Source organism: Cardiocondyla obscurior, linkage group LG22 (genome assembly GCF_019399895.1).
Source record: "Cardiocondyla obscurior isolate alpha-2009 linkage group LG22, Cobs3.1, whole genome shotgun sequence".
Classification (NCBI taxonomy): domain Eukaryota; kingdom Metazoa; phylum Arthropoda; class Insecta; order Hymenoptera; family Formicidae; genus Cardiocondyla; species Cardiocondyla obscurior.
Genome location: NC_091885.1, coordinates 3,085,103 through 3,099,659, shown reverse-complemented (window position 1 = coordinate 3,099,659; position 14,557 = coordinate 3,085,103). Strand labels below are relative to the sequence as shown.

The 14,557-nt window shown below is 45.3% G+C and overlaps 1 protein-coding gene across 1 annotated transcript; it reads right to left on the bottom strand.

Annotated features, from left to right (window-relative positions):
- Positions 1–86: 86 nt before the first annotated feature.
- LOC139111137 (uncharacterized) lies at positions 87–7,274 on the bottom strand. The gene is made up of 7 exons (XM_070671258.1): positions 7,082–7,274; positions 6,652–6,841; positions 3,265–3,581; positions 1,624–3,155; positions 1,147–1,545; positions 614–996; positions 87–527 (listed from the first exon to the last, which is right to left on the bottom strand). The coding sequence occupies exons 1-7, from the start codon at positions 7,192–7,194 to the stop codon at positions 168–170; spliced, it is 3,294 nt and encodes a 1,097-aa protein (XP_070527359.1). The 5' UTR covers positions 7,195–7,274; the 3' UTR covers positions 87–167.
- Between the last annotated feature and the right edge of the window lie 7,283 nt (positions 7,275–14,557).

Genomic DNA, 14,557 nt, shown 5'->3' with positions numbered 1-14,557 from the left:
GCATATTATTTATGAAGACACGACTAATTGAATCACGATATGTCCGTGAGATATTACCTTCATCAATCATTACGCGGATGGCAAGGTGTTACACGAACACGTAATTTAACATTAATAATTAAATATGCGAGAACATTTATGTAGAAGATAATTTTGGATACTTTTTATCAAGGTAAATAGCCTAGTCCAGCTTCAAGACTAATCGAACTTCTTGTACTTGATGCGTTACTAGCTCTTCTTGAGATACGATTGTTCTCGCCCGCGCCGAAAACTGCGGCGATTTCTGCGCTTTTCTTTATGGATAGCGCTTCGTGATGCGCTCCGGATCTCCCGCTACCGCGGGAGGAATACTTTTTGTCCCGTTCCGTGCCACCGACATAAACCAAACGACCCTGAGTATCTCTGGCGCTAACCACGAGGACTTTCTCACTGCCGGACGACTGCTGAGATCTTCTCCCTGGACTGAAGAGATCGTAATCCAAAGCCAAATTATCTGAACTACTAACGCAAACTGGCGACGATTGACTCTGTGGTAAAATTCGTATAAACATATTTTAAAGTAATTAGAACAATTAAATAAGATTAATAGTCAATGTAAATATTCTTTGGCTACCTTGAGGAAATCCGTGTTGTGCGAAGAACTGTGACTACTGGTCAATCTCGTACCACGGATTCTCTCAGGGCTATCTCCTCTGCTGAGTGTGCTTTCCGACGGCACAATTCCTTTCTGCCGAAGTTGCTCCAGTATAGTCGGCTGTAACGGCTTCCGCGCGCAGTAACATTTATTACTTTCAGAGCAGCTGTCAGTGTCGCAAGCGCAAACGACCGTGTTTCCTGGTGCAGGCGTAGCTGGTACTCTCCTGGACAATGAGCAGTAGCATTTATCCGCCGACACGCACGTACACGACTCGGAATCGTAGCTGCATTCGCTGCAGCTCACGTACCCACTGCTGCTCCTGTTTGCGGTAGCACCCATGCTGCGACTCAATCGTCTACCTACGTAGGTACATACACTTTGTTACATTACTATATTAAGTATTAAAATTTACCTTTTGAATTTTAAGTCTTAATATTTGGAGAAATTAAAAAAAGAGAGTTATTGAAAGTTTAAATTAATTTGATTTTAATTGCAATATTTCTACGTACAGGTATCGCTGTCTTCTGAAGTCGTCTGGCACATCCCGTTTTTGTTCGTTCTTCGCGCGGACTTTCTTTTACCGAGTCTGTTCGCTAACACTCGATTTCGATGGTTATTTCTAACGTCGCATGACGAACTACTTCCGAAACTGTCGTTTAATCTTCTAGCTGGGAATATCACGGAGGTGAATTCCGTAGGGCCACCCTTCAGTCTCGAGACCGATCTTTTTATGGCTCTGCCTAATAAACAAGATCGGCGATTCGATCTTCGCCTTTGCGGTCTCCGTCTTCTCCTCATAATACTAGCGGATCTTTGATACAACTCGTCTTGCGTTAAAGTTGCGGCAAGTTTTAGTAAAAACTCCTTGTAGAGCGGCTTCAAGTCGTTAAATGACATACCTTCTGGATCTGAACAAAAAATACAAAAATAATTTAATTTAATTTTTTATTTATCTAATTTTATTGTTATTTTACAGAATACAGTACCTATGATGGCTGCTAGAATATCATCGACACTGGTCAAGCCCTCCTGATTCCTGAATTCGTCAAAGAGCTCCGTGAATCCAAGCGGAGTGCCGCCTTTAATGTTATTGGTTCTCCGAGTGCTGCCGGAAGTCAAGAAACTGCCTCTCCTAGGTAGTTCAACCCTCGTCATCAGGTCTCCTCTGTCCACGTCTACGTCGCTCTGCGATCTTTTTAGCGCGCTCTCCTGCAAGATTCTATTCGCGCTCTCTGAATGGCTAACTGGCGGCTCACTGCCCGCTCTGCTTCTTCTCCTCACCCGAGGACGATTGTACTCTGGCATGCTCAACGAATAACTAGAGTCTGATTGTTCTTTTCTCAATGGCTTGTCCATCGTGACTACTCGACTGACCTTTTTACTGCAGTACATCCTCTCAGGGTCTCTCGAGCGTCTCTGTTGGTTGGTTGTACCATCCGAATGTTCGCGATGCGATTGATGGTGAGTATTATTCTTCAGTTTCTTTGCGAAAAAAATATCTTCCTGACAACTCCTCCTCTGACTGTTTCTGTTATTCTTGCCCGCATAAATGTCTTCCTCCTCGAGGCTGTGAATTTTATCAATGTCCTCAATGCGCGAACAATAGATCTTTTCGTTCTTCCTGCCGGGCTGTGCGTAAACGGAGCACGTTTCATTTTTTCCGGTTTTAACGACCTTATCGTACAGCAAAATGCTATCAGTACCGGAGGAGTACAATTCACAATTCCCTGCGTTTGCTCGATTCAAATCGTATGACCCGTAATTTTTTTCGTAAAGATCATTCTTCATATTCATCGCCTCTCTCTTCGAGTTATTTCGTTTGTAAAGTTTTTCGTACCTGTTCGACTGTAGCTCGTAGATTTCGTCAATGCCGTCATGGGCGCTGTAAATTTTATCAAGGTTGTTAGATTCTACCTCGATTCTCAAAGAATTCTGGTCTTTAGCGGAAAATATTTTATTCTTCGAATTCTGCAACTCCTCGTTTCTAGACAGTACGATGTCTCGATTGTTCTGCCCCTGATTGTTCCTCTCGGCTTTGAGATTGTCCCGTCTCTTTCCGCGCGCTTCGAGAATATCTTCTGCTTTCACGTCGGAGTTCTTTTTCTTTCTACGTGGTACTTTTTGCAGGCTTGGCTTCCCGCCCTCATCCTCAGTGACAGAGCTACTCATGGACGACTTCTTGGTTCTGGGTGGTCTAACAGGATGCGGCGCGGTCGGTCGCGGTGGAGGAGGCAACAGACAACTGATCCTGCTGCTGAGACTGGGATCTCGCATGCTAGATGCAACGGATGCCAAGCTGACGCAGCCCACACCGTTCGTGTGACGAGGTCGTCGCCGATTCGCGTCCAGATCGGCGAGAAGAGCGCGATACAACGTAGCTGCCGCTGCTATTGCATCTTCCTCGGATTCGCAAGCGAATGCGTGGCATTCCAAGACCCTGGCGGCACCCGGCCGTCGCATTACCACAGCGAAAATAGGAGGATAAAATTCCGCTTCGTTTTTTAAATTGCGCATTGTTCTAAAATTAAAATTAATATTAAAATTAATATTAAAATTTTTTTAAACTTGTAACAATGTATTTTTGCATTCCAGAAAACTAATTATAATGACACGTTGCGATAATCTACCTATAGAGATCGGCATGTTTATCCTCCATCGTCTGCCCCTGATCCTGATCGCCGACCAGAGGCAAGAAGGCGTGGTGAAAATCGCCCGATGGTGCTCTCTTACATCGAAGCCGTAGGGCACTCCATACCGCTATTCTGCGGAAAGGATTATTTTTTTCACAAACTTCGCTCGTGCGGAACGTCAGTCCACGCCTAGAGACCTCCAGCTCGGCCCTCACGCATCTTTCCATGCGTTCCAATAGCTGACGAAGTGGCTCCTGAAGACCTCGCACACTCGCCACCCGCCCACCGACCGGAGCAGCTCCCATATATTTTACCTATTCGAAAGAGCGCTATATTTAAGTTATTCTAGAAATTAGATTTTTATAATAAGAAGAGCCAGAGAAAATAATTTATTAATTTAACACATTCCGCTATTTATTATTGATGAATATGCCGTTTCAGAGGTATATCAATGAGAATTTAAAAAATGTATAATAGAAAGCTTCAGATAATACGAATATTTTTATTCACTACGAACTACATTATGCGAGACTGACGTGTTCAAGCAAAAACGGCGCTTGTCAAAGAATGCGTTCCTTCTGCATATCTAAAAAGCAGTGGAAACCTGTTCTGCGCGATGGGCAATATCAAAGATAAACCGGCGGGAGCTATTAAACGGGAACTTTACTGCATTTTGAACGCGATAAAGTTTTAACTAGTCCCTGAGTGAGAAATTTTAATGCGTTGCCAGTTATTTATTTGTCGCCGCTTTAATATCTATCCTGCGGAATGTGTTAAACGGTATAAATTATACAATGTATCAAACTCGAGTCGTGGAATTTCGTGCCTTGGCTAAAAAATAACGGTGCTCACTTTTATCATATAATTATCTTTGAAATTTAACGATTCGAATTACGTAGAGAGAGAGAGAGAGACGCGATCTTCAGCCACCGAGAAGGCAAAAGCGAGGGCAATGCTCTTCAAGGTAGCAAAGCCACCGTGTCATTATAATCGACCGCCACACCTAAGCGGCATTTCTCTCCATGGTAGCATCGAGTTCTCTGACGTAACTCCATCGATTGATCAGCAGCTTCTTTCGCGAGCCCTAATCAAAGTTCGCGAAGCGAGGCGAAACAATGCGGCGGGATCTATAAAACAGAACACCATGTCGGCGATGGTATAGAATCCGCATACCGATGTAACAACTGACGGAGAATTTTTCAGCGCTCCGAATAGTTTATAGAAGTCCGTCACGCTTGGCGGAACGTGAGTGGAATGAAAGTGACGATTAAAAATTCCGGATCGACGCCCCGAAGAAAGTCGCAAGTACTTTTTTTCTTCGCGGTCCTTTTTCGCGAATCGGGACAACACGTTTCGTAAGGATGGCGATTGCAAAATGCGCTGCGCTTAGAGAATGCAGATCTATTCGCCGAATTTGTTAAAGTATCCTCGAGAAAGAAATAAATATAGTTTTAATATAACATGAGTTATTCTTTAGCACCTTTTTAACTTATTAAAAATTTCTTTATATCTAACGTTGCGATCTATTGTAATCTCAATTAAAACATCAACTAAATATATTATTCGCTAATATACGAATTAATTAAACGCGTCAGACAATTTTATTCTACTGCGCGAGAGTGATTAAATCCCAAAGGGTTCGGATACCATCTCGAATTAGATATTAAGAGATATATAATTTGCTTTCTCTTTTGATTTTTACAATTCTATCTTTATATACTGCATAGCACTTTTCGAAAGATCAACTTAGCGATTCTTTCCTTTCTAACGAGCAACCAGCTCGCGAGTAATTATACGTCGATCTCAATTTTATTTCTGACACGGAATTACCGCGATTATAATTATCTGCAAGATTTTTTAGGTAAAAAAAATTAAAATGTATTTTTTTTTTTTTCGGTATTATTTCTTTTTCTCAAAGGGCCGACATCTTTAACGACTACTTCAGTCTAATTGCGGGGATTCGGGCGTGAGGACGTGTTCTTTATCGCTCCGCAATTCCGCGTAATTTTAACCGCGGATAGGGAAGTATCGCATGCGAATAAGTGTCGACGTCGTCGACTCGGGAACAGAGAATCATTTTCTATACTTTTATGTTATCCAACTCGTCGTTTTGTGCCTTATTTTCGGTTTCGAAAAAGGGCTTCGGACAAAAAGGGTTATGTCGCGGATGGAACGGACGGTGGCGTCCGACGTGAAATTCATCGCGCCCGGTGCTTCCGACTTTCGACGCGGTTCACTCGCCGCCGCCTTCAGCAAGTTCCGGCGATCGCCATTACGAGTGCATGAGATCTGCACCTCGTTCGTCTTCTTCGTCGCGGCCAAGGTTGTCATCCCGTTGTGAACAAATTATCTTTGAGGAGTTTGAAGAAGATAAAGTGCGCGGGGAACATTTTATCTGAATAAACACAATGCTCGACATATCACGACCCGCTTAACGCAAGTTTATTTGGCGCCGTTTATTTCGCCGACGAGAATCAACCGAAGAATCAGAAGAGACTCTAGGACTTTGCTGTACATCGCAGCCAGCTTCTTGTCTCGAGATCGAGGACGATTCGAGTGAAGACCCAGTGGAAGTAAGCAACGTTACGAAAATCGGAAGTGCGAATTTATACAACGAATGGTCGCCCGTCGCGCTTCTTAATTTTAATCGTCAGAAACCGCCGCGATAATCCACCGTCAATCTTTCGGTCGTTCGTCTCTCGAGTGATAGTGTCAGTGATAGTGATTGTCATTAAAAAAAAAAAAAAAAAAGCAGAGCAGTGTAGTGATGTGTCAAGGGATGTAAAGTGCTACAGGACGTCAGGATAATCCAGAAACTGCCACAGAAAGAAGGAAGGAAGGAAGGAAGGAAGGAAGGAAGGAAGGAAAGACGGAAATTATCCCAATCTAACCTAACCCCACCGGAAGATCCAAATGTAAGTGAACCGGCAACAAGCCATAGATCACAATTTATAATTTCCATATCTACAAAATATAATTAACCAATGTCCAAACATAATAAATAACTTGCTCTCTGTACTCTCTCAACAAAACCTAAAAAAGACATATAATATTGATTGACGAAATTAATCGAATTCAATTAATTATCGCCGAAGAAAAAAAACGATATAAAAAAAAAAAAAAAAGACATTCACGCGTCGATCGTTCGGTGATTCGCGAGATTTCTCAAGCGAGGACGTGCGCGGATGCACAATGGGGATTAACATAAGTGAAACGCGGCCGCGTGTAATGTATTTAATATTATATTCCCGTTTTATATATGGCCAAGCCGTCGCGCGAGATGACGATCCAAACCTGAATCCTCCGTCCGAACCGCACCGGCGAAATTGGTGCGCCGGCACTCTCGCGTATGCCCCCCACGTGCGTTAATATTCGTGTCATTACCGGCAAGATTGCGGCGGCACATTCACCGGGCGTTCCACTTTCGGCCTCCACCGAGGCGAACATCGCCTCGATGCGCGCCTGCACGGCGCTGTTCACCCTCTTCTGCTCCTCGTTCGCGTCGCCGGGGTTGCCCGGGATCATCACCGACAATCCGGCGTACCACCCTCCTAACGTCGAGCTGCACACCGATCTGCGCCGTGATTTCCGCAGGAACACGCAGAAATGGAACAGTAAAATAGAATAACGCCAAGGTTAATGTTAATCTCCTACGCTCTACTTGCCGCCGAGCGCGGCGAGGTATTATTAATTAAGGCAACGTTGATGAAAAAGCCGAGTTAATACAGATACGCGTGGAATAGACGACGTTGGTTACCCTACGCTTTCTAATTAATCAAATATAACCGAGGTTAATTGATGTACGCGACCTCACCTGGAGTCTTCGAACAGCGCGTCGATCTGCGCCTTGCTTCTGAGAGAGCACTCCGACGGCGGTCCGCCCAGTCGGAACCCATCCTCGTAGTGGGTCATCCCTAAGGTCGACATGCTTCGTCCGAATGTTACGCAACCCGTTCGAGATGCGTGCGCTTGCAAATTGTTTTTTTACTCCACTACCCGCTGACGTCATTCGTTCTAGAAAAAAAAAAAGAGGTACATTGTTAGCGCAACGGGGTTTCAATTAGAAATAAATTACGTTCGGCTGATGATGTAATCGGCATTATTTTATCCAACGATCATATCGAGGTAGACTCGCGTAATTATTCGTATATTCGCTCGTTTCTAACGACCTTGCGCGAGGAAAAGAGCCAAGGCTTGCCGAATGACCCGAATACGATATTAACGATATCAAGGGAAAAGTTCTTAGGACCACACGCACTAACGAGCGAGTCCCGGCTTTCATCTCGTATTCGCGGCTGAGCTCGTTACCGGCGTCGCGGCGCGTTAAATTTATGCACGCGGGCGCCAGGCGGTGCGTGAATAATTAAAATCACGTAGACAGGACCGGGTCAGCCGCGGTACTTTTACGCGCTTCGCGATAAGCGGCGGTTCAACGGTAAAAGTGATCGGGAACTGTTCGGGAACAAAAGGAAAATCCGCGCAGTGTGCTCGGGATCGTCGATGCGCGACGGATAAGACGGGTTGACCGTGGCACCGGCGGCTCCGTGCTTTCCCGCACGTGATGCCGCGATTATGCAAACCGCGAAGGATCCAGGCGCCGGTGTGCCGATCGGCGTGGAATAGTTACCGCGCGCGTACAATCGCGAGCGTATAAATCGGAGCGGCGCGCCGGCAAAAAGCGCTTTACTTCTTCGCCTTGAATCAATATCAGGGTCATTGTCCTGCGAACTAGAAATCGTAAAAACTGTTATTCATGGGACTACATATATGTGTAGAAAAATGCGTGTTTAGCCACTGCTACGGATTTCACCGGCAATTGAAATCGCACGCATTTCTTCATTAACGTGATATACGCGCGCGAGTTCTTTTTTTCTTTTTTTTTTTTTTAATCACGCTTGAGAAAACGGTACTGTCGTGCAAGTTCGAGGCCTAGCTTCAACGAATTCACGGTAAACTGGTATTAATAAAAATATATTGTATTCTCAAAAGCACGATTTTTTTTTTTAAATAAGAAAAACATTGCAATTATATTTTACTTAAAGTTAGAAATTTCCGAGTGCCAGAAAGACGTAATTTTTCCAACGTAGAAACAACGACGGCTTTATAGGTCTGGCTCGATTTGACCGTTGCGCTTTAAGCTGTTTATGCTACTGACAGTTAGACTTTACAGTTATGGACCAACTGGCGACAGGCCCGGCTGGTAGCCGAAAGGTGTCAATGTTCAGTCCGGGTATTACGCATGCAATTTGAAATAACTGTCAATGCTCGCCTCTCTCGCAGACTTACACGAATGCGCGTTGACCTCGCGTATACTAACCGATCGTTACGCGGCGAAATCATCGCGGCACTATAATTACGATTCAGTCGAACGGCAATCGGTGGTATTTCGAACAAAAAGATCGGAGGCTGCGTTACGATAATTAGGAATCGCGCGGGGTGATTAACGCGGGGTGCTTTCAGCGGCGGGCGCGCAGGTCTGCGAGAAAACGGAAGTTTTCTCTCCGCGGTCTACTCGTCGCGAATAATCCCCCGGACATTTAATTTTTCCTCTGTACGGCACAAAATGCGTAATGCCGTTCATTACGTCGCGTGAGATCGCGAGAGGACTGCCTCCTTGCTCATCGCCTGAAGCCGGGCTCTGAATAATCACCACCGGTGAGCTTCGGTGACCCAGTTTCGGCTCGCACGCCATCGTAATCATCGCAGCAGCGCGAATCTATTTGATTGGCGTTGTTAACAGCCCGCGACTGCCCGCCGAGCTAAAGATATATATATAAAAAAAAAAAAAAAATTATACCGCGAGCGTTGCATGGACTCGTCCAAAAATTTTATATTCGCCAGCAATCGCTTTGGTCCCCGCATCCTCCGGCGAGATGCGTCCGTCCGCTCGTCTCGAGAGCGGCTCCTTGTTTTCATAACTGTCGATGCGACGCGTTTCGAGCAACGGTATTAAGGTCGGCGAACAGATTACGTGTCGGCGCGTCGTAGACGATAGCTGGTCAATATACGCGCTCGACTTCCCGTCGTTCGACTCGCAATTACCAGATTCACGGCTCGTTTCCCGCCGGCATTTTCTTTAATAGCCATACGATCGAACCGGCCGATAATCACATGCGCGAGACACACATTTCGGTGCACGGTCGCCTCGATCGCCGCGCGAATAATTTTCTTAGCGGTTTTATAAAGACCACGTTCGTCGCTCGCAGGAATTTTAGAAACTCAATAATTATCGAACACGGTTGGAAACTTCATTTACTCGAGAAACCCGTGCACATAACGGTTATTTATCGACGAAAAGTATCGACGATTAAATTCTAATAAAGAGCGAGGGCTATAATCGCGCCACGAGGCCCAAAATAGTTAATTAAAATTCGTTTATTCAAAGAAAATCTGTCGCGCAGCGCGCTATTCATAACGTTCAAAGTTACGGCCACCTTTTTTTTTCTTTTCTGTAATAAATTTCGCTTGACGTCGATAAAGCTCTGTCCGAACTTACCTGGCTCCTTGTACGTGCACCGCCGGGTGTGTCCCAAGATATGAAGCTCGGTCATTCGGCGTCGCCACCCCTGGCGCGGTTTCGATCGTCTTATCAACTCGCACTGTCATATCACCCCGAGATACGGAGATCCGTCGCGAGAAATCGGCGAGGTCGAGGGATAAATCACTTGCGGGACCACGCGCAACCGCGACGAGCCTCGCACGCGATCGCCCGGCGATTCATCTTCCTCGGCTGAGTTTCGGCGAAGGATCCTCCTCCTTGCGGCCGCCGACCTTGGCCGCGCGGCGAGTCGATTCGGATGACCGTCGACGTGAAACTGCCGGGGATGTTCCGCAGGAGAGGCACGAGTTCCTCTAGCTAGTGAGTCGGCGCCTCCGCACCGCGGAACGAACCGTGAGGAGAGGGCTGAAGATCGGCGGAGAGAGAAAGAAAGGAAGAGGGAACGATAGCGAAAAAGAGAGGCGAGATGCCTTCTCCCGATGCGCTCTCGGCCGTCGCGAGCATCGGCTACTCTCTCGCTGGACGTCCGGAAATCTCGCTCTAATGATACCGCGCTGATAAACTCGGCACGCCCACGATATTGTACTCTTGCCGCGTAAGACGCTTTCTTCCCTCGCATTCGCATCCGCTATTATCCGAAGAGGCGAGGCTTCACGGAGAAATTTCTGCCCGCCGCCGTATCAAAGTGTCGTGATTCATCTGATTGTTCCCCTCTCGCCTCGTTTATTTCGGAGTAATTAATGATATCAGTTAACAAAAGCTGTTATAATACTATCAGTTGATTACGCATTGATCGAAATTGCGATCTTGATATTTCCATATCTTATTCGCGTTTACGTGTACAAACAACCGATTTTCAAGCACTCTCCGCGTACATACAAGTTTTCTCGTATTATTATCTTTTCAAGATAAGTAGTCAGCCAACTCGCGCGTATTATGTTACATATCGCGCGCGTGTGCCCGAGCTGACCGATATATCCGACTGGTTTCGAGCCGGGTTAGGTCGAACGATGCCAAGAGGGACCGGTAAGGCGAGGAGCGAACAGCGAGAGAGAATTTCGCCGCGCGCGGACGGAAGAGAAAAGGATGATACCCGCGAAGACTGCGGTCGCCGAGGCAACCGGGTGGACCGTATGGCGTCGTTTTCCCTCGCCGTCTTCCCTCGTCGTCTTCCCTCGTCGTCCCGATCCTCTGATCATCGCCGACATTGGATTGGAAGCCGACGCGCGCTCGCGGTAAACGTCGTAACCGGTAACGGTACCGCGCCTCGGCGGTGTTCACCGGATGGTGGTACCAATGTAAGAGTACTGTTATTCCAACTATGCGGGCTCCCCTCGCACCATCTCCGTCTATTCCACGTCAGCCTTCTGCGTCGCCGTCTCGCTTTTTCATACAATTCCGCGACACGTCCGGCTTAGTATTACCGTTCACGTCCATCGATCCGGTTTCCTTCCTTTTCGCGGCGATAAATTTGCATCGAGATAACCGAACAGAGAGAAGATAACGGGCAGCCGAGGGGGAATTACAATTCTAGGGGTATTCATTCCGGCCTAAAATTTCTTTTCTTTCGTTTTTTAAACATTTTTTTAATTTACGTTACACTTTCGAAATAACGCCGCGGTCGTGTCATAACGGTATTGAAATGCCGAAATGTTATTATGAAAACGGTAAGCTCGCTGGCGACCGCGTGCTCCCGCGGTGGAGGATTGTAATCGTCGCAATCGTGCCGGGATAAAGTGACCGTGTCGCGCCGTGTGCGACGATAATTTCAGTCGCGGTTTACTTTCGTTTGCATATCCCACCGCTGTCGCAACGCTCGTGGATGAGCACATTGCTGGCATTAGCGCACGGCTAATGACGGGAAAGTCGAATTTTAAACATGCGCATTTAGGGCCGGGGTATTACCCATTTCTTTTTCTATTTACCCGCGCTACGAAATTGCAGGCTGAAGGCTATTTCCGCGATGATAATCACGCTTTTTAATGCGAGGTATATTGTTTCTGCGCTACGTATCCATCATCGCGCTGGAAGCCTCTGTTTAATGAGTTAATTGTACAAATATCATTAGCGAAACATTAACAACACTTCATTAATTGAAAATTGAATTGTTAATGTTACACGTCACGTTGGAATTATCAATCGTGATAGAACTATTTAATTTCGTTATATTTAACAATTTATATAATTTATCTAAAACGCAAAGTTGCCTTCCGGAAAAGTAACGCGCCAAATAAATTGCTCGGTGCCACGGTGTGGCTCGTTCGATGAAGACCCGTTATAGATAAAGTTAGCGTAATAACCGTTGGTTTTATGCATCGCGTGATTATGGCCCGAGTCTCCTAGGTATCGTTCGGCCAGCGGCAGGTGGTACGTAGCCTCTCGTAGCCGCAGAAGCGCCTCGCATTAGCGGGAGTAGCGCAGCGACTGCCAATTTCTTGCGAAGGCAATCCCGCATCTGTTATGTTCATCCTTTGAAAATCATCGCGAGCGCCACATCTAAGCCGGATACCTCCGATTAGGCGGCACGTTGCCGTACAGTGTCCGCTATTTCGCCGGGTCCAGTTCATCAAGCCGTCCATTCGTTCCGTATCTGCCTGTCGACGGCGCTTCATTCCGCGTTACGAATACGTGTATGCATGTCGTAAACTGGCACGCGGAATTGATTAAAGATTAAACGTTCGGCGAGAATCGTTAGAGCTGAGAGACGGCTTTGATTTATGAATCGTTTTAAAGACCGAATTATCAGCGGCTTATAATATTTACGATCGGTAACGTTTAAAAATTCGGATTTTTTAAAGCGAGTATCGGTGAGTTAGATAATTATTGTCGCGATATCGCAATGTTCTTTTTAGCGTTTAAATTTGTAATTTAGCGGAAGCGTCCGTGATTGCGCGAGCACGTAAAATCGCTTAGAGGGATTCACCCCAGGCGGAAGTATAGACGACTGTCGATTTGTCGCGCAGCCGCAGGCTTCGCAGCTGTTATCTCGTACCTTCTCAGCACGGAGTTCCGTGTTTAAATGCCGTTTCTCTATTAGCTAATTGCGGAACTTGCCATAAATCACAATTACAGGTTACCACTTTTATAATACACCGAAATTGCATTTGAAAAACATTCGCAAACAGGATACAGGCTCTCTTCGTTTGTTGTTAGAAATTAGGTGAGAACACACATGCTTCGAAAGCGTTAACTTATAAAGCATTGTTTCAAAAAAAAAAGAAAAAAAAAAAAATTTGTATGCGTAATTAAAAATAATCCACACACAAATTGGAATAATTAATAAAAATTACAACCGCGAAAGATAAAACGAAGACGGTGAATTTTGACAAGGTAAAATATATAACTTTCTAGATAATACACTTTACTAATCTATTGTTAAATTTTCCTTTTACGTTGATTTTCGTAAAATTCGATAGCAATGATCATGTCCGACAGATAGCCGGTTGCTATCAATCGTGCTCGCGGTACCACTCGTTAAAATTTCCTAATTAATATACCGTCTCTAAGTGGTATAACCGACGACATCTACCGGTCGACGTAATAAGATATACCTCTTCGTAGAAAGTAAATTAGGTCTCGAGCTGCTCGAACGTAGTCTCCAGACTTTTTTTTTTTTTTTTCTTCCCGAGAACACGGCTGGTATATTATTTTCATTGACCGTGTCATCAACGTACAATCGCCCTCGACGATCGACGGTAACCTGTATTCTTTTTTATCCGGCTACCCACCCTGAATTCCCTGTACTTACTTCGAATCCATCCCACCAGCAACACACCGACTTCACCCGCGCTCCTCTTACTCCAGATTCACGGCCAGAGTCACCGTGACGTGCGCGATGCAATTACACAGTCTGCTTCCTTCGAAAAGGAACGTTCAATGGACTCCATTGTCCTCGTCCAGGACAAGGAGAAATCATGAAAATTACGCGAAAATAACAAGCTGAATAGACACCGGATGAATTTTAAGTGAACGTAATAGAAAACGTTATAAGTTTCACTGTCGATTTTATTATTTATTTTTATTTATTAATTTTTTTTTCTTTTTTTTTTTAATAGCGAACTCTGCAGAATTATTTTTATTTACTCGAGATAGATTATTACGTTCGTTAAAACATTTCCTACGTCATTATATAAAATAAAAAAAATATAAAAAAAAATTAAAAAACCGAACGAGAGATATTACACGGCAGATGGTATTAGACATGACCGTTGTTGCAATTGATGTGCATATGCAAGTATCACGCCGGCTGCTTTGCGCGGTTAAACGATCGCCCGTTATACATATTGCCATCCGCACCGTTAGGAATTAATTTAACGCGAGACATTAGAGTGCAATAATCGTTCGACGGGGGTTGGACGAATCGCGCCGATTCGCGGCTCTCGGCGGATTATTAAAAACTAATTTCGTCTTTGACCCGATTTCTTTATGCCCGTACGCCCGTACGGAGCGCACGCGGCTAACTGTAAATCGCAGAGCCACCATCTAACTGTAATTCGAGCTTTTAGCTCGCGCGACTGACTACGTTACGTTATTGAAGGAATTCGAGAGCGTTAAGGTCGACGTCGCTTATCGGCGATCCATGAAGGCCATCGGGCGTGCCGCTCGATATTAAAATTTATATTACATATAAAATGAATGCCGAATTGCGAAACTACGGCGGTAAAGGAATGAGACGCTGCATTACTCGTCGCCAGCGCACTTTTCCATTTTGAAACTCGCATTACAAAGTGTAGTAATTTTTTTTTTTTTTTTGAAAAAGAAACGGAATGCACAAGCATCTCGACCAAGGGA